The sequence below is a fragment of the Planococcus citri genome, chromosome 4 (assembly GCF_950023065.1).
Source record: "Planococcus citri chromosome 4, ihPlaCitr1.1, whole genome shotgun sequence".
Taxonomy (NCBI): Eukaryota; Metazoa; Arthropoda; class Insecta; order Hemiptera; family Pseudococcidae; genus Planococcus; species Planococcus citri.
In genome coordinates this window covers 63032930-63053300 of record NC_088680.1, presented here as the reverse complement: position 1 = coordinate 63053300, position 20371 = coordinate 63032930, and the positions used below count along the sequence as shown (strand labels likewise).

The following is a 20371-nucleotide window of genomic DNA, read 5'->3' as shown; positions in this document are numbered from 1 at the left end:
TTTTTTTTTCAAAAATTTTTCGCAAGTCTCGCTTTTTTGCCAAAAATTTACCAAAAAACATCATTTTTCTGAAATTAAGTATTGATGTCTTGCTTTTTTCCAAAAATTGTGTTTTTTTTGGCCCAAAATTGCGAATATTCTCACTTGCTTGCCAAAAATTGTCAATTCGTAGGTTTGCAAGTTGCGACACTGCGAACACCATGTAACGTGTTCGCAGGTTCACAAATTGGCGAGTGAACATTTTTACGAGTCCAAAGTACCTACGATAATGCGAACACAGGAAAAGTATAATTTCAAGTTCGCAAGTTACAAACCTGCGAACAAAGTATGGTAGTATTTGTAGGTTCGCAAGTTGCGACACTACGAACCTGTATATGAAGTGTTCGCAGGTTCGCAAATTGGCCAGTAAAAATTTTTACTTCATAACGTGGTGCCAAATTGTGAACCTACGAACGCTTCATATACAGGTTCGTAGTGTCGCAACTTGCGAACCCACGAATACTACCATACCTTGTTTGCAGGTTCGTAACTTGCGAACTTGAAATTACACTGTTGCTGTGTTCGCATGTTCGTACTTTGGACTGGTAAAAATTTTTACTTGCCAAATTGCGAACCTGCGAACACGTTACATGGTGTTCGCAGTGTCGCAACTTGCAAACCTACGAATAGTAATACCTCGTTCGCATGTTCGTAACTTGCGAACTTGAAATTACATCGTTGTTGTGTTCGTATTATCGTACTTTGGACTCTTAAAAATTTTCACTCGCCAACTCAGAGTTCGATATTACAATTAAGCTAATTTGCCAACTGAAAACTTCAGAACTCACAATTGTCAACTTCATTTTCTACTAATTATCTACTTGAAAAGTTGACAATTTGCATAAAATTAAATTCGATTTGCCAACTACATAGAATTAATTTCAAATGTAATGTACCTTAGGTACATTTTTGATTTGCCAACTGCATACTTGAGAAATGTAAACTCAAAATTGCCAACTTTTCGAGGAAATTATTCATTTTGTTTAAACAGACTCAACGCCGTAAATTTAAATTTAATATTTCAAAGTTGGCATTTCTTAGAATTTACCCCCCCTGGTAAAATCACTTTGCTACGCCCCTGGAACTTACAATTTCCGAAAAAATCAGAACTTTGAAAATTTCTGGCAAAAAATAGAGACCGGAACAATCAATATGAAGCATTTCACAGATATGAACTTCACACAATGAGGTTAGGGTCCATTTGGAATTTTCATTAGATTACAGCGAGTAAAAATTACCCATCTATGGTATAACCACTATACATAGTTAGTGCATTATAAGCATCGTCCATCGACCACATTTCTGTTTAAAATCCTTATCATAGGCATAGGCGAATTAACAATTAGTATATTAACCTACTTTTTCTTTAGCATGTAGCAATTGCTTAACCACCACCGAATCGGCTAGCAATAGTACTCTGGTAACTGAGCTTAATAAACACCTCGCAGCTCTTACGACCGCCGAACGGTCGTTTCTCGAGTTTTCAAAAGCAGTTTCGCATAAATTTTCAATAACGGTGCCTGTAAAATTAAAACATGCGAGGAGGTTAAACTAAGCAACGACGGTCATTTTACGCGACGACGATACGAGTAGCGACGATGAGCAAATTACCCAATGTCCACTTACCGGCCGATCTGGCATCCTTACAAGCCTGGTACATTTCACATTTTATTTCAGGATTGTCATCAGCAATAGTTTCGCCGACAGTAACAAATCTTTCGATAGCTAAATTAACCGCTTGACCGACTCGCGCTAATGCTCTTACCGATCGCTCCGAACAAAACGGCCGTTCTCTATGTGTAACTAAGGTTGAGATCTGAAAAATACACCATAAATTATTATCAACAACCTAGGAAAAAATAGATTGCGAAAAAAATAAGCAAAAGTTTTATCGCAACCCTTCTCTTTTTTTTTCATGCATTCATTTTCACTACACTCTCGTATTTTTTTATTTTTATTTTACCATCGAGCCATACGAACAATTTATCTTCTTTGAACTTATGCAACGTTTATACAATAGGAAGCTTTTCAAACCAACTTGACGCATTAAAAGGATATTAAACTTATATATAAAAAGAGAGACATGGAAAGGCCACACGAGGAGTCAGAGAGGCACAGGCACACAGCTGAGTAATCGTCTTTCTTCTACAAAATATTTTGTTCGCCTTTTCCTCCCTTTATATAATATTTTTTTCCACCATGTAATTTTTTTTCTTTTTTGTTTATGAAATGAAAGCGCAAAAATAAATATTTCTATCGATAGAACATGATGGATGAAAAGTTGGTTTCGGTACTTGTTATGCCTTTTGCTTTTCACTCATCGTCGTCGTTCTCGTTCTCGTTCTCTCATTCCCTCCATTTCCTCGTATTTTCTGTTCCGCGACTCTTCATCGTCGGTACCTAGTTCTTCTTATCCCCTTCAACAGCCACTTTCGTTCACTAGCCAACAAAAAACGATTCCGATATTGCTCGCAATTTCAATGTGATTTTCGAAATTAAAATGAGAAAAAGTTCAGGCGAATGGAAGTTACAAAACCCAAGATTACAATCGATGCGGCTATATCGAGATGATGAAATATTTTTTAACCTTTTACGTCGACTCTAGCACGCGCCGCCAACTTTTTTCAATGAGGAAAAGTAATTCTACAACTTGGGATTTGCGCCGAATTGATTCGCGATAATATCATTCATCGTGGGGTTCGGGTTCTTTTTTTACTTCTTTGCGCGATTTTACCTTGAAAAGAGGATTTTCGAAAACGATGAGGTTATATTGGAAATTTCGTCGATGTTGGAATAGGTACTACGCTTTTAAAAAATTACGAAAATTTTTGGTCTACAACTGACATGAATCAAACTCATTTATTCTCTACATCTAAGATCTGAATAATTTGAAGATGTAGTGATTTAGTTAATTTTTTGACTAAGTTAACAGAACATTGAAATAAAAAACAAATCATGTGGTAGAAAGGCATCGTTTATGAAAAACAACGTTAGCTACTTGGAGAATCGTGATCCATAAGAGGGTTTCTTAAAAGTATACAACTGCTTGGAATTGTTTTTGCAAAACGATGTTAGTCAGTTGTGAAATCATGACCAAAGATGGCTGTTCAAAAATCCATCACTAGTTGGGGTATTTTCAAAAAAGGTTAACTATATGGAAAACTAAAACGCCTAAGATTGTTTTTCAAAAAAACAAACTGTATATGCACAGAATCGTTTTTAAAAACAACGTTAGCCAAATGAAAAGTCATAACTGTTAAGGAAGTTCTTTGAAAAATCTGTATGTTCTTGCAATACATACTTATATAAATTTTTTTTTTGAAAAACCAACGTTAGCTAGATAGAGATTCATGACTCATAAGGTGGTTTTTAAAAATGCATATCTGTTGGAAAAAATTTTGAGAAACGACGTTAACTAAGTAAGGGTAGAGGCACCAAATATGGACCACTTTTTTTTGGAGGATTGCCACTTGAAAACTATAGGGGGTAGAAACCTCCACAAAGGCTTAAAATGAAGTTCCATCCTTCCACTAACACTGTACAAAACTTCAGGGGTGAAGGTCAACTTTAAGTATGTTTTTTTATTGTTGAGTGATGAGTGTCAAAATGACAGTTCAAAATTTTGGACGCCTAATATGGACCACCTATAAAATTTCAAAATAAATATACTTTCACATTTTTCAAAAGGTCATATTTATTTGTTGAAATGAACAAAAAAACTTATTCTAAGCAGTTCAGGTTAATTTGGAATATTTTTTTTAAATTGTTGAATGACGAGTGTCAAAATGACAGTTCAAAATTTTGGACACCTAATATAGAACACCTAAAAAATAATTTCAAAATAAACATAATTATTTTTACGTTTCAAAACATGAAAACATCATATTTACATATTAGTAGAAATGAACAAAAAAAAGTATTTCAAGCATTCCTATTTTCAGCAGCTGTAAAAAAAAGAGTAAAAAATTCAATATCACAGGTGGTCCATATTAGCGCACCCCATTAAAAAAAACTTTGCACCAAAAATTTCTGTACATACCCTCATTTTTAGCAAAAACTGATCACTCCAGCAGAAACTACATCCTTTTTTGATATTATAAACATCAATGACATTTAGAAAATTACACCACATATATATTTTCATAAAAGTTGAAAAACACACTAAAAATTTTTTTCAGTGTCTCAAAACAGTTTTTTGTAAATTTCTCAGCAAGTTTTGACTTTACAGTTGTAATTTTTGTCTCATTCGTTTTTTTGATGAAAAATACATCAGAATGCATTTTTTCCTGACAGATTGCGCTAATTACCAACGAGAACGGGCGCTAGTCCACATTGCGGGCTGGTCCATAATTAGTGCCTATACCCTTATGTGGAAGGTTTTTCAAAAAAAAAACAAACAAAAAAAAACATTTCAAAAACAACGTTAGCTAGATGAAAAGTCATAAATCTTAAGAAGGTTCTTTGAAAAATAAGGTACGTTTTTTTCAATATTTTTTTGAAAAAACAACGTCAGCTAGATGGACATTTGGAACTCATAAGATGGTTTTTTAAAATGCATACCTATCTGTTGGGATGATTTTTGAAAATCAACTTCAACTACATACTTACTTGGAAAACTGCACCCTATAAGACAGTTATCCAAAAAAAAACAAAAAAAACCATACATGTTCAGAATCACATTCAAAAACAACGTTAGCTAGATGCAAAGTCTTGAATTTTAAGGAGGGTTTTAAAAAAATCTGTATGTTCTTGAAATATTTTTTTTTTGAAAAAACAACGTTAGCTAGATAAAGATTTATAACTCATAGGGTGGTGTTTGAAATGCATCTGTTCGGAAAATTTTTGAAAACCGACGTTGAACAATGAGAAAATTGTAAAAACAACGTTAGTAAAATAAAAAGTCATAACTGTTAAGGAGGTTCTTTGAAAAATCCGTACGTTCTGGCAATATTTTTTTGAAAAAAACAACATTAGCTAGATAGAAACTCATGACTCATAAGGTGGTTTTCAAAATACCTATCTGCTGGACAAATTTCTTGAGAAACAACATTAAGTAAGTAAGTATATGGAAAATCGTACCCTTCAAGACAGTTTTTCAAAAAAAAAAAAACAATATGTTCAGAATTGTATTTAAAAACAACGTTAGCCAGATGAAAAGCCATGAATCTCAAGGGGGTTCTTTAAAAACCCGTTTGTTCTTGAAATATTTTTTTGAAAAAACAACGTTAGCTAGATAGAGATTTGTAACTCATGGGGTGGTTTTTCAAAATGCATCTGTTGAGAAAATTTTTGAAAAACGACGTTGAATATGAATGAGAAAATTGTAAAAACAACATCAGCTAAATAAAAAGTCATAACTGTTGAGGAGATTCTTTGAAAAATTTGTACGTTCTTGTACTCGTATTTTTGAAAAAACAACATTAACTATATAGAGACTCATGACTCATAAAGTGGTTTTGAAAATGCATACCTGTTGGGAAATTTTTGAACAGGGCTTGAAAACCGGATAGATATCACTCTCGGTTTTGGTTTCGGTTTTATGTTTTTTGAAAAAGTAAAGGTTTCGGTTTTGGTTTTGGTTCAGGTTTTTTGAAATATTATCTCTCTCGTTCCGGTTTTGCTGAAACGGTTTGATTTCAAAAGAATCGGTTTCGGTTTTGGTTTTGGTTTCAGTTTTTTCTTTTTTTCTCCATTTTTTAGAGGGAAGAAGGCCAAGAAAGTGATCACTTTTTCAAAAATTTTGTGTATGTGACTAGAAAGCGGCACTTTGGTAGTGCCAAATTTGTCAACTTTTTACCGACTTTGCCGTGAAACGGAAAAGTAAGGTATTGTATTTGTCATGATGGTTGAGGATTTGGGTGGGGGTGGTTTTTCTTGACGTTTTGGAGTGTGCTGATCACGATAAGACGTATGGCGCAAAACGAGATAAGTTTATATATATAGGTATTAGTATCCAGACATGTCAACTATCGAATGGGTTAATCTTACTATACAAGTGGACTGACCAACTTCTCAACTATAGTTGACAAGTCATGGGTTAATTTTACTATACAAGTCAACTATGAGTTTTCAGAAACTTCCACCAGAGGGCGCATGGCTTAGAAATCAAGGCGCGAGGACGAACGCAGGGTCTACAGTCAATTTGTAGTGAGTAGAATGTGATGTGCTGGTGGAGATGTATGCAAATACATCGATCCTGAGTGTACACGACAACAAATTTGACTTGAAATTTTTCAGTATTTTATTGGCCTATGGAAAATTTAAAAACATCAAAAATTTTTATGCTGTTTAAGCTTTCTTTTGGTGTCTTAACTTTCTCAAAATTCAAATTACTTTGACTCCATTTTCAAAAATTTTCTTCAAAATTTAGCCTAAAAATCTGATTGCTTTTTTCAAAACATAGATTTTTTTAATATTAGACTGAATCTGCAAATAAAATTTTAATAAGTGATTTAGAACAGAAATTATACCAATTTTAAAATTTTGTTCACTTTTCTGCATATATGCCAAGCATAGTTGACATGTCTGGTCGCAAGCAAATATATATGAATACACGTACCTAGTACCTTGTGGTGCCCGGGTCTTTTATGGTAATTGTGGTGCCCGCGTACATAGAGGATCATATATATATGTATGATAAAGGTGTTTTGGAGCAGTCTATTTTTTTTAAGGTTTTTAGTCATAGTGGTGCCCGTTATATAAACTTGGTACTTGTGGTGCCTGCCTCAAAATTTTTTTTTTCACCTTAGAGTGCATTTCATCAAATTCTACATCGTTTTATATAAAAAGACCTTGTGGTGCCCGATTTGGGCGCCACAAGCCCAAAACCGGGCACCACAATGACTACGTATACTTAAAACGGGCACTACAATGACTAAGTTTAAATCTATATATATATAGCCGCATACAGGTAAACTCGTAACGTTTTGTATAAAATACAAACTCACGTCCCACCTGTAACTTCGTCGCTGTGCATGCGCTCGACGCATCACCCCATAGGCCTGATAGTACTCGATGTTAGGCCGCGTTATATTCGTTAACTTGATTTTAGGGTGACCTGTGGAGAGGTATCTCATTGCCGAAACATCAATTTTTCAGAAAAGCTTTTTTTTTAAAGTCCCATACGTCTCTGTTTTTCGCCAATAGCTTTTTAACAAAGCATCCCACAGAAAAATAACCATCTCTGAGCAGAAAGAAAATTTTATTCTCTACAATTTCCTTCATTGCATTTTTTTCCTAGGATGCATACTTTTCCCATAAAATCACTGTTTAGACTGAAAAACACGAAAATTCGGACCTGTATAATCAACTTTAAATTAAAATTAAGCAGTCAAAATTTTATTTTAGACGATTTTTGACCACGTCATGTGAAAGAGGACATCTTCAACCACCAAAATCACCAAAAAGAACGTAAAAAACGTAAAAAATGATTCTTGGCAATAAACACCTTTTCCTCATATCCTCATACCTATTAATTAGGCTATGTACTCATTTGAAAATTGAGTCAAAAGAGAAAGTGTATAAACGGCAATCTCACGTCCCTGCTCAAACTTTGTCAGTAGACTCCCCACACCTTGTAGATTCATATGGCACCTCATCGAAAAGTCACGTCCTAAAAAGGTTACGAGTTTGTCAAAACGTTATGAGTTTGCTGGTTAATCTATAAAAAAGTTACGAGTTTACCCCCTAGAATATTTATATATTTATTTATTTATTTATTTATTTATAGGTATATCAATTTATGTATAAATTTGTGTCACGCTGAACTCAAAAGCTCCGAACTTTGAGTCGAAACTGATGATGGCAAAATATTGCTTTGATACTGAACTAGAGAAATTTTTAATTTGGTCGAAATCGATTCAGCCGTTTACAAGATATGAACGTTTAAGTGTGTTTCAACGTTATGGATAAGCAGAAATTTGTGTAAACCCTTATATCTCGCAAACGGCTCATCCCCAACAAACAGATGGGGTGGTTAGGGTGTGTAAGTTGCAGATTGATACGCCGGAGGTTGGGTGTTCGAATCCCGCGCGAGTCTAGAGGCAAAAATTTTTTGTTGATTTTTTTGTCAATTTTTTTGTTAATTTTATCCGTCCAAAATTTTTTTGCCATAAAAAATCAAAATTTTTCAAAAATTTCTAGTGTAATTTTTGTTTCAACAAAAAACATCAAGTTTTTGGTAAATAGCCAGTAAATTTTGATAATTTTGTTTTTTTTTTGGTGAATTAATAGTAATTTTTAGTAAATAAAATGATTAGTTATTTTTGGTGAATTACTCGTAATTACAGTTGGTCGAAAATTTTGGTAAATTGCTTGGGTAATTTTTGTTTTGGTACATTATTGGCGTAATTTTTATTGGTAAATTGGTATTCCACTTGGTAAATTTTCGTAAATTGCTGGGGTTATTTTTGGTAAATTGGTAAAGTTTGGTAAATTGGTAAAAACTTTTGGCAGTAAATTACTGGGATAACTTTAAAAAATTCGGTAAAAAATTGGTAAATTAGTGAGGTGAATGTTGGTAAATTGCTGGGGTAATTTTTGGTAAATTTGTAAATGTTGGTAAATTGGTAAATTTTAGTAAATTGGTAAATTTTGGTAAATTGATAAATTTTGGTAAATTGGTAAATTTTGGTAAATTGGTAAATTTCGGTAAATTGATAAATTTCGGTAAATTGGTGTAAATTTTGGTAAATTGGTAAATTTTGGTAAATTGATAAATTTTGGTAAATTGGTAAATTTTGGTAAATTGATAAATTTCGGTAAATTGGTGTAAATTTTGGTAAATTGGTAAATTTTGGTAAATTGGTAAATTTTAGTAAATTGGTAAATTTTGGTAAATTGGTAAATTTTGGTAAATTGGTAAATTTTGGTAAATTGGTAAATTTTGGTAAATTGGTAAATTTTGGTAAATTGGTAAATTTTGGTAAATTGGTAAATTTTGGTAAATAGCTAAATTTCGGTAAATTGGTAAATTTTGGTAAATCCGTAAATTTTGGTAAATCCGTAAATTTTGGTAAATCCGTAAATTTTGGTAAATAGCTAAATTTTGGTAAATTGGTAAATTTCAGTATTTGTTTTGTAAATTACACGCCTCAAATTGTTTATAAAACCAATTGTTTAATTGTTTGTTTATTTTCCTGTATAACAGAGCAAAGTCGGTTAATCTTGCCTACTGCGCAAGATGTTTTTTATTTTTCAGGCCTTTTCACCTTTAGCATCAGTTTTTACTTTAATTTTACCAAAAATGCAGGCTAATTACCTGAAAAATTCCAAAACCAAAACCAATTCAGTTTTCAATCGGTTACGCTCTCGGTTTTGGTTTTGAATTTGAGAAATAAACGCTCCCGGTTTCGGTTTTGGTTTTAGTTGTGGGAAAATAACGCTCCTGGTTTCGGTTTTGGTTTCGGTTTTGAGCAATTTTAATCGGTTTTTGGGGGTTTCGGTTTCGGTTTTGGTTTCGGTTTGCAAGCCCTGTTTTTGAAAAACGACGTTGAATATATGGAAAATTATAACCCCCAATAAGATGGTTTTTCAAAAAAAATCTGAACAGTGAACATGTTCAGAATTATTTTTCAAAACAACTTTACCTGTACTAAAATTCATCAATCTTAAGGAGGTTCTTTGAAAAATTTGAACGTTTTTGCAATATTTTTTCAATAAGCAACGTTAGCTATGCATAGAATTATTGTTCATAAGGTAGTTTTTGAAAATGTACATCAGTTCAGGAAATTTTCAAAAAATGATGTTGACTGGATCAATAAAAAATTGTAACCCCTAAGATGGTTTTTCAAAAAAATCCCTAAAAGCACATGTTTAAAATCATTTTTAAGAACAACATTAGCCGAATAAAAAGCCATTACTCTTAAAGGGATTCATTGAAAGATCGGTATGTTTTTGCAATATCTTTAAAAAAAAAAACGTTAGCTAGCTGAAGAATCATAACTCATAAAGTGGTTTTTAAAAATGCATGTTTGTGAAGAAATTTTCAAAAAACGACGTTACTCACATGAAAAATTGTAACCCATAAGATAGTTTTTCAAAAAAATTCATACAAGTTCAAAATCATTTTTAAAAACAACGGAAGCTAGATGAAAACTTTATAACTAGTAAGGAGATTTCTTGAAAAATCTGTACAAAAAAGAACAACGTTAGCTATATGGAGAATCACGACTTATGAGGTGGATTTTCAAAATGTATATCCTATTAGGGGAAAATTTAGAAAAACGTCGTTAGCTACATGAAAAATGATCACTCTTAAGGAGCTTTTTCATAAAATGCATACTGTTTGGAATAGTTTTTAAATAAAAAAGCGAGAATCACAATTCCCAAGGTATAAACAATCTTTTTTGCACATTTGAGGAATTTTTTGTGGGATTTTCCTCAAATTTCATAACGTTCAACTTGATTTTTTTTTTCTTTTGTTGACATTATAACACATTTTCAACTGATTTTTGCAAACTTTTCAACTTTTCTAAGCGTTTAGCAATTTATCCATAAAGTTTACAACTTTTCTAGATGCTTTATGTTTTTATATACTTAGTACTTCCGCTATTTTTCACGTTCTTATAGCAATTTTTATTTTTTTTCAAACCACCTTTGCCCAATTTCGCTCAATTTAATCGAATTTTTTGTTGCCTTTAGTAGCAATTTTGCATTAATTTCACAACATCTCATAATACTTTATGTGATTTTTAAACAATATTTTCGCATCATTTTTACAATATTATTTTATCAATTTTTATTAATTTTCAACAATTTTTTGCCACTAAGGATATTTTTTCAAAATTATGCTCAAATTTTGCGACCTTACATTAAATTTAAGATATTATTTTCAATTGTTTTTATAAAATGTTGACAATTTTTCAATAACATTTTCTAGAATTTTTCTCAATTTAATCAATTTTTTGTAGCTTTTGGCGATTCTTTTTAATTTTAAAATTTTTCATATTTCACCAACTATTCAAGATTTCAATATTTTTTTGTTTGGTATTTTTAAAAGTTTTTTCGATATTTTGATCAAATTTTTAAATGTTACATCAATTTTTAATCACTTTCAACGCATTTATGACATTTTAACAAATTTCCTAACAATTTGTGAAAAGTTTTGCCATCTTTTACTAACTTTTTGTAGCTTTTAGTAGTTTTTTTCATTTTTACAACTTTTCATGATACTGTGTCCAATTAGTGCAACATTTCATTTCATACGTTAGGAACACTTGATTAACTTTTTATCATTTTCAACAATTTTTTGATGTTTTGTTCAAATTTCGCGATGTTTAACTGTTTTTATGACATGTTGACAAATTTTCAAGCAATTTTCATGAAATTTTCTTTCAATTTTATCAACTTTTTGTACTTTTTAGCACCTTTTTTAAAAGTTTAAAAATGTTTTATAACATTTTATGTGCATGGTTTCCTAAAATTTTATTACATTTTCAGAATATTTCATCAATTTTCTTCATGTTTTCAAGACTTTTTTTTCAGGATTTTGCTCAAAATTTTGAAACTCCAACTCTTCTTATAGCCATTTTGAAATGTTTTTACAGAGTTTAGCTAAATAAATTTTCAAAAAAATTTCGCCAAATTTTGCTCAAGTTGATCATTTTTTATAGCAATTTTTCTCATAATTACTTACTTATTAGAATTTTTTTCGAGCCAAAAAAAAAAAATAATTCAGAACCTAAAATTCAGTCAAGGATGAATTTTTTGGATTTTATTGGCGCCGAATTTCATTTCAACCCTTTTTATGATCAATTTTTTCCACAACTGGAAAAACAAAAACCCACTGTAGAGGTTCCAGAATAGTTTTAAACCACTGGCAATCGATTCGGGAGATCGAAAATATAAGTTCGAATCAAATTTCAACTTCCTTTCTCAATTTGAGCAACTTTTGATTTTTTTTTCAAGAAAAATGAGTTTTAAATTTTTTTAAAAATTGCCCAACAAAAGTCAAAAAAATGGAATTCAACACTTAAAATCTGGTTTACTTTGGATTCTTTCTTTAATTTTTCTTCGTCTAGTCCGAAAAGTTCCCAACGAATTGAAATACCTCTCTCGTTAAGGTAACAGAGGATATGCTCTTCCTCTTGACCCCCCTACCCCTCCCAAAAAAAATCTACTCGTTTATTTCACAGCATACTTTTAACAAAAAAAAAAAAAAATCCAGTCAAAAACGCGAAAATCTTTTCATGCAAGAGGCGAGAATTTCAATTCGAGAGAGAGTTACGAGTCTGATTTATAGGTTAATTTACACGACGATTGCTTTTATTAGAAACCAATCGACCATAATATTCGAATTTCTTTCACGGCGATAAAATTGGACAGAGGGAAGAAAAATCTTGTTAAAAATAAAATGAAATGAAACATGGCTAAAGCCAACACTGAATAAAGCCGAATTCGTCGGTAGTAACTTTCTGTTGCTTCGCTATTCATCGAATTACATCGATAATAAATTTCGTATTCGCGTAGTAGTAGCCAAGGAAGAACACGCTGGTAAAATACGATAAAGACTTTAATTTTCAAACGGACCGAGCTAAGAAGAAAAAAAGAGCCGGAAAAATTTACTCGTTACAAACGATGAAATAGGGGGAAAAGGATACACGGATGAAGAGTTGGTTGGTTGTGTGGAGCAGAAGAGCTGGGCCGGGTTAGGCTATTCGTGGTCTATTGAAAAACGGTTCCATCGTCGAATTTATTTTAGAGTGAGAGCCGAAGCTTTTGTGAAAGGCGGCAATGAAACCCAATTAAAAGCTCAAGATCACGCTATCACAATTCATTACCAAATTACACGTCGACGTATCGACAAAAACGCCTTTGGTAGCGGGAAAAAGTAGCTGTTGGAAACCGCAGAAATGCACATTAACACGTAACGCGGAATTCGATTGCGAAAAATACAACTCGATGAGTAAGAGGGTGGAGTGGAGCGGAGGGGAATCGGAGTCGCAACAACGCTTCTGCTTCTCAAAAAAGCGTACCTACTCGAACATGCGATGCTTGAAAACGTTCGGCGAGTAGAGCGAATTATTCAAATAACTAAGAAAATCTTTCCATTGTGATGGTAAATTTATGCCGAAAATATTTAAAAGGTAATTTGTAATACGGTGACACATTTTGGAAGGACTCGAGCGTGCTAAAGGGGCTTTTACATTAAATGGGATGCGATTTAGAGAAAATGCGTTCGCTGTGAAATGCTTACCATAAGCATAAGGTAGGTATTCGTAGCGCGTGTCGCGCACTTTCGCGATTCTCGACGTTTTCGCAGATACTTTTACTAGGTACCTATATCGAAAGCGAAAGAGCGAGAGCGTGTTTTTGAGAGCTTTTGCCCAACAAGCCCAAAATACTGACGAAAAATCGTTTAACGAACGCGCCTCAGCCTCATCCTGCTGCGGCATATACGAGTACTTTACGAGTTCGCAGTGCACATAACCATTCGAGTAAAGCGTCTCATTTCTCGTATCACCATCGCCACTGCGCCATCCAACCATCCAACCAGCCATCCAGCATCGTGCTCTCTCTCGCACCTCTCATTTTACTCGTTTCGCTTTGCTGCTACTCGCAATCGATGTGGCCAATTTACGTATCGTATACCCACCGACGAGCGAAAATTTTAACCGGCTAAATTTTCATTTTTCCAATCATCTATTCAGAATGAAATCCACCCCTCGAGACCTTTTCCATACCTACCTAATCGTATCAATTTAGTCGCAATATTTTCCGCTATAGCGAGAAATCATATACACGGTACAGAGTGTTCCTAAAGGGCTGTCGATGTCGGTTTACTCTTTTGGGAATTATTTTCCGGCGTTTTTTACGTAGGTATTTGAAAAGGGTTTTCTGGGCGATTTTTTTTTTCAAATTCGTATTTTTTGATGTAGAGAAATGAAAGAGGGAAGAGAGGGTGTACTTACTGGAAAAGTGATCGAAAAAATCTTTGAAAAAACTAGCCAGTAATCTGTTTTACTTTTTATGCAAGAAAATTAAAAGATGAAAAAATTAATTTTTAAAACAAAAAATATCAACTTGAGAAGATACTTAATCTTCAAAAATTATAATAGTGAAAAATTCAGGTCGTAAAAAATTGATAAAATGAAAGAAAAACTGCTGGAAAAATTTAAAGACAGGAAGGGGAATCGTATACTGAAAAAATAATCAAAAAAACACTTTCACTATAATGCAAGAAAATCAAATGAAATGAAAAAATGAATTTTTAATACGAAAAAACAAAAAAAAGTCAACCTAAAAAAATATTCATCTTCAAAAGATTACAAAAATTGAAGATTCAAGCTGTAAAAATTGATAAAATAAAAGAAAAACTGCTTGAAAAATTTAAAGGGGAGGGGGGGTTATACTGAAAAAATAATTGAAAAAATCTGTTAACCCTTAAAGACCCAGGCTAATCCTGAGATGTTGTGTGAAAATGCTTTCAATTTCCTGAATTAGATCATCACAAGCATCACTTTAACCCACAGTTTGCCCCCCAGCCCCTTAAAGGCGTCTCGTAAAAGCCGTACCGATTTATTCAATTTTTCTTGAAAACCGAGAAAGCAAAAACCGCAATGAGGTCAATCATGGAACTGAATGATACCTATAGTATCATTAGGTGTACTGAATGAGTGAAAGCATATCCCCAAAGAACACCCCACTCCTTTTGGGGGGGCAAATTTTCAAAAAAGTTGGGGTAAAAAAATTGGACCCATGCTCCATTTTTGGATAAACATATTGATGGTAGACCCTTCACAAAATGAAATCATGAAAGGTGTGAAAATGGTGGACCAGAGCGATTTTTTGAAAATTTGGTTCGCTTGTCTCGATAAAAACCCGAAAAAACAGAGCATAAATACGCAAAGTACATAATATGGGAAATATTATCAAGTAGGCTTGAAATGACAGAAACAAGAATTGAAAGGAACACAGATGCTTTTAACAGCACATAAGTTCAGATAATCTACAATCCACCCATCAAATCTGTTTATCACTCCGTGGATATTCTTTCTCGATATTTGTCACCAAATAGTTACATCCTACAAAGGTTAGCAGTACAATTGTTTTTCTGCAGAAATATCGAAATAGGTTTATCAACCACTTTGAAAAGCTTTACACAGTCAAATTGCAGCACTCCCTGGAATTTCATAATGTTCAAGCATTCATGAAGAAGTCACTATCCCTTCCCGATCATAGATAATGTAGTTCTACATCATGAAAATTGCACGAGCAGAAGTCGTCGTTTATAATCATGAGATTGTGTCTAGCTTATGACTACAGGATTCAGGGGATTTGAGATTCAGTAAAAAGCTTTCAACCAGGGTTGCTAACAAAATTTCTCGGAAGAAATGCAGTACTTTTGCAGTACTTTTTGCAGTACCTTGTTTTTTTAATCCAGCTTACACCGACCCCCCCCCAAAAAAAAATCTTTTTGAAACAGTTGGAATTAAGCAGTAATTTTTTAGTTTACATGGAAAAACTTGTTAATTTCAGTTTGTTTTCAGTTTTCAGTTTTCAGTTTCAGCTTTCATATCTTGAGGTTCAAAAATTTTTTTAAAAAAGAATTCCATTTTTTCAGGAGTTTTCAAACACTAATTTGCCACTTGGCAGCAAAAACTTGAAATTTCAAACGCTAAAATTATGAAGAAATCCGAATAAGTTGAATTTTATAATTTGTAATAACTAATAAGGGTATATATTCATAGCCTATCATGACTGAAAAAAAATCGTTTTCATTTTTCAATTTTTAGAGGCCTTAAACATAAAAACTTTATCATTTTGAAAAAAAATAAAATAATAACCATAAAAGTAAACAAGTTGAAAATTCCTGTTTTGATAAATGAAAGAACACGGTTTTTTATAGGAAGAGATTGATTTTTTTGGCTTAAAAATTTCAGAATTTGAACAATTTTTTTAAATAAATTTCAGTTCCAAAAAAGAAAAGCAAAAAAGCCCGAACGAAGTAAGGGCATAAGCTCTCAAAATTTTTGTATTTCGAGCAATAAAAAAAAATTTTTTTCATGTGAGGAGTTTATTTTTGATTCAAACATCTTTTTGAGTTTGAATGATGGATTTTTAGAAAGTTTGATTTTGTAAAAAAAAAACCAATAGACCTAGAAATTCAGAAAAAGAGAAACTGCATTCGTCAGCCCGAGCGAAGCGAGGGCGAAAAATTCTTAAAATGTGCTATTCAAGTCTCACAAAAGTTGGTAATTAAACCTCTTTATTAAGACTAAAAATTTTCAAAATTTATTGACATTGACGAGTCCCAACACGATCAGCACATTTGGGCAAATTTGCTGACTTTTTATAATTTGACAACTTTGGGTAGGTGGTCCGTTGGAAAAATTAAAAGGTATACATAGATGAAAACTGACCAAACATAATGTGATTTTTATGAGTTTTTTTAAAATTGAGAAATATGAAAAGAAAACCAAAATATTGCCCGAGCAAAGTGAGGGCGAAAAATTTTTTTTTGGAATTTTGTTTGAAAAATAGTGGTTTTTAACCATTTTAAGCACAATTTTCACCAAAAACTGAAATGAGTTTGAGAAAAAATGCAGTACTTTTCAGGCAAAATGCAGTACTTTACAGTACTTGCAGTACCGAGGATTTCAATGCAGTACTTTTACAGTACTTGCAGTACCTGCAGTACCTGTTAGACACCCTGTCAACTGTTGTTCAACCACAACTCTGAACTTTTGAATGTTTTGAGAAATTCCTGCTGAAGTTGATATTCTTTCTCGATATTTGTCAACAAATAGTTACATCCCGCAAAAGGTTAGCGGTACGATTGTTTTTCTGCAGAAGTATCGAAATAGGCTTATCTACCACTTTGAAAAGCTTTACACTGTCAAATTGCAGCTGTCTCTGGCATTTCATAATGTTGAAGCATTCATGAAGAAGTCACTATCCCTCCTCGATCATTGATAGTGAAGTTGAACATCATGAAATATCATGATTGGAAACAAAATGATTTGATGGGTGGATTGTAGATTATCTGAACTTATGTGCTGTTAAAAGCATCTGTGTTCCTTTCAATTCTTGTTTCTGTCATTTCAAGCCTACTTGATAATATTTCCCATATTATGTACTTTGCGTATTTATGCTCTGTTTTTTCGGGTTTTTATCGAGACAAGCGAACCAAATTTTCAAAAAATCGCTCTGGTCCACCATTTTCACACCTTTCATGATTTCATTTTGTGAAGGGTCTACCATCAATATGTTTATCCAAAAATGGAGCATGGGTCCAAAGGGGTGGGGTGTTCTTTGGGGATATGCTTTCACTCATTCAGTACACCTAATGATACTATATCATTCAGTTCCATGATTGACCTCATTGCGGTTTTTGCTTTCTCGGTTTTCAAGAAAAATTGAATAAATCGGTACGGCTTTTACGAGACGCCTTTAAGGGGCTGGGGGGCAAACTGTGGGTTAAAGTGATGCTTGTGATGATCTAATTCAGGAAATTGAAAGCATTTTCACACAACATCTCAGGATTAGCCTGGGTCTTTAAGGGTTAAAAAATCAACCTAAGATAATACCAACTTCAAAAGTTACAAAAATTAAAAATTCAAGTCTTGAAAAAATTGATAAAATAAAAGAAAAACTGTATAACATTTTTTTTTTAAATTCATAAGTTATAAGAAACTATAAAATTATTAAAAATATATGTAATATTGTATCATCACATAAGGCAAATTACATTTTGATGTTTACAAAAGTCACTCAGTCATTGACTTCACTCACTTTTATAGTAAACAGCACACAAAAAAATTTCAGCTGACTAATAATTGAAACACCAAGGAGCCTATAGGGATTTAAAATTTTCTAAAATCGTTCAAAAATTGCATAGACTGATGGAAAAATTGAATTGCAATACTCAGGAAAATCTGATTTCTGGTTACATTCCAATTGCACACAATCGACTCGGATGGTCCATCTTTTGAATTAGTTTTTCTCATATCCCCAACCCCTCCCCTCATAAATAGTTGAATATTATGAGAAAATGATTTACCATTTTTTGATTTTTCACCAAGGCATAAAAAAAGTGGTAAGGAAGCTCTCCTCCTCCTCTGTGAAAATTTTTTAAAAAATCCATAATTAGGAAGTTTTCATCATGATGGAGATTTTTAATTTTTGAGACCGAGTTCCGATTTGAACGCTATTGCAATTTTTTTTAAAAAAAAACATGGTCTGAAACCTTTACAACCAGAATTTCAGCAACTCAAATTGATTTTTTGATTTCAGGAAAATTTTAGAAATGTGTTTTCTTCCCAAGAATTGATTCTTAATGAAAATGATGAAAATTGGTTCCGAGACGTTTATCGACATCCTGGAACCAAATTTCACTGTTTAAGGGCATTCTGGAGCCTCGAGTGCAATTTTCGATTTCTCCAGAAACTGAATTTGGTAGCTACAAATCGAGTATTCACTTATTTTCGACCTGTTTGACGACACAATTATATTTTTAGCAGCCCTAATTAATTTCCACACGTTCTGGAGAAATCGAAAATCGCGGTAGAGGTTCCAGAATGGCTCGAATTTTGTGAAATTTCAATTTCGGGGATTGGTTTTAGACAAGATGAAGCTATTCGTGCAAATTTCAAACATCTCCCTGCGAACAAAAAATTATTGATTCTTTAAATTCTTTCTCGCAATACTGGTCAAAAAACACTCCAGGTTCCCTTCCTAAAAATCGGCTCAAACATGGATGAACTCTTCAAACAGGGTGAGAATAAACTAGAATTCGATTTTTAGCTGTCCAAATCAATTTCCACACCTTCTGGAGAAATTCAAAAAATTCTAGAGCAATGGAAAACAATGCTGGAGGCTCCAGGAACGCTCGAAATGGTGAAATTAGATTCAGAGAATTGGTTTCATACAATATACAGCCATTTGTGCCACGTTCAAAATGTAGCTCATGAACAGAAGATTTTTTATTTTTTCATCCTAAATAAGTAGGTAATTATGCTAGAAATCAGATCTTTTCAGGTGCCCAAATTAACATACAGGAGAAATTCAAAAATCCCAGAGAAATCGAAGGTCACACTGAAGGCTTCAGAATCACTGGAAATGGTGGAATTCGGTTTGAGGGAGTTGATGTGTGTTCCTTCCACGACTAATTTTCATACTAGGCATGATCAATTTTGGAATTTCAAAAATTCGCCAATATATAAAATTGAGGGACCAATTTTGGCAGCTGAAATTTTGATCATGGGAGTTTCAGACCATTTTCTTTCCAATAATCGCAGTCCTTTTCAAATTGAAGTCGGACACTTGAAGAGGTTCCCTCTAAATTCACTATTTTTCCAATAAAAAAAGCTACCTTGCCCTCTTGAACAATGCTGAACCTTTCAATTTTTTTTCACATTTATCGAAGAAATGTTGGTTACCCTGAATCCCCCCCCCCCGTTGAATAAAATGTGACTGTAAAAATCGAAAAAATGAAGAATATAACGTTGTAAACGAAAAAAACAATAACATCTTTAAAAATGATTCGATTTTTGCATCAAAATTGCTCTACATTTTTCATGAAAAATTTTCTTATCATCCCTTAATCAACATTAGCCCTTTTGTACGGCGTTCTCGAGTCGAAAAAATAAAATAAAAAAGGGTTGATAAAAAATGGTCATTTTTTGCAGTTTTTAGCAAAAAAAGAAAAAAAAAGCGAGACTTTGAAAAGTTTAGCAAAAGAAGAAGCTTTCTGGAAATTTCTGACAAAAAAACGTGATTTTCTAAGCAATTTTTTTAAAAAAGTAAAATTTTAAAAATTTTTCAAAAAACGACGATTTTTAGGAAATTTTTCCAAAAAACGAGCATTTTTATGTATTTTTTAAACGTGAATTTTTGATAATTTTTTGCAAACAGCAGGTTGAGTTGGCAAATTTAGCAAAAAGTAGGATTTTTTGAGTATTTTTCGAAAAAAAGTGAAAATTTATAGCGACTCCGCATAGCAAGAATTTGACAGTTTTAGCATTACTGAAAAAAAATATTTTTTTTTTTTTAAATTTTTGACAAAAAAGCAATTTTTTTTTGAAGCAATACCCTGCAATTTTGCTAGAAAATGAGAATTTTCATCAATTTTTTAGCAAAAAAGCAAGACGACATTTTTTTCATTCCATTCGTGTAAAAATGAAACTTTTGGTATTTTTTGGTAAAAGATTACAATTTTTGTGTAATTTTTGAAAATAAATCAAAAGTTTTCGGAATTTTTGAAAAAACGAGAATTTTTTGAAATTTTTGTCGGAAAAGCGAGATTATTTTCATTGTTATTAGGTAGAGTATAAAAATGCTGCCCTTTGAGTAATTTATGAAAAAGGAAATGAAAAAATATAATTTTTCGCAA

The 20371-nt window shown here is 32.6% G+C and overlaps 1 protein-coding gene across 4 annotated transcripts in view; it reads right to left on the bottom strand.

The window, feature by feature from the left end:
- The window catches only part of alpha-Catr (alpha-catenin related), a 95213-nt gene that overhangs the window by 62790 nt on the left and 12052 nt on the right, over positions 1-20371 (bottom strand). For all 4 annotated transcript variants that reach the window (XR_010558181.1, XM_065360398.1, XM_065360396.1 and 1 more), the window contains 2 exons: positions 1666-1855; positions 1399-1559 (listed from right to left, as the gene is read on the bottom strand). Coding sequence is in view for 3 of the 4 variants with exons in the window: in XM_065360398.1 (XP_065216470.1) it covers positions 1399-1559; positions 1666-1855 (351 nt within the window). In the remaining variant the exon portion in view is untranslated. The remainder of the gene's footprint in view (positions 1-1398; positions 1560-1665; positions 1856-20371) is intronic.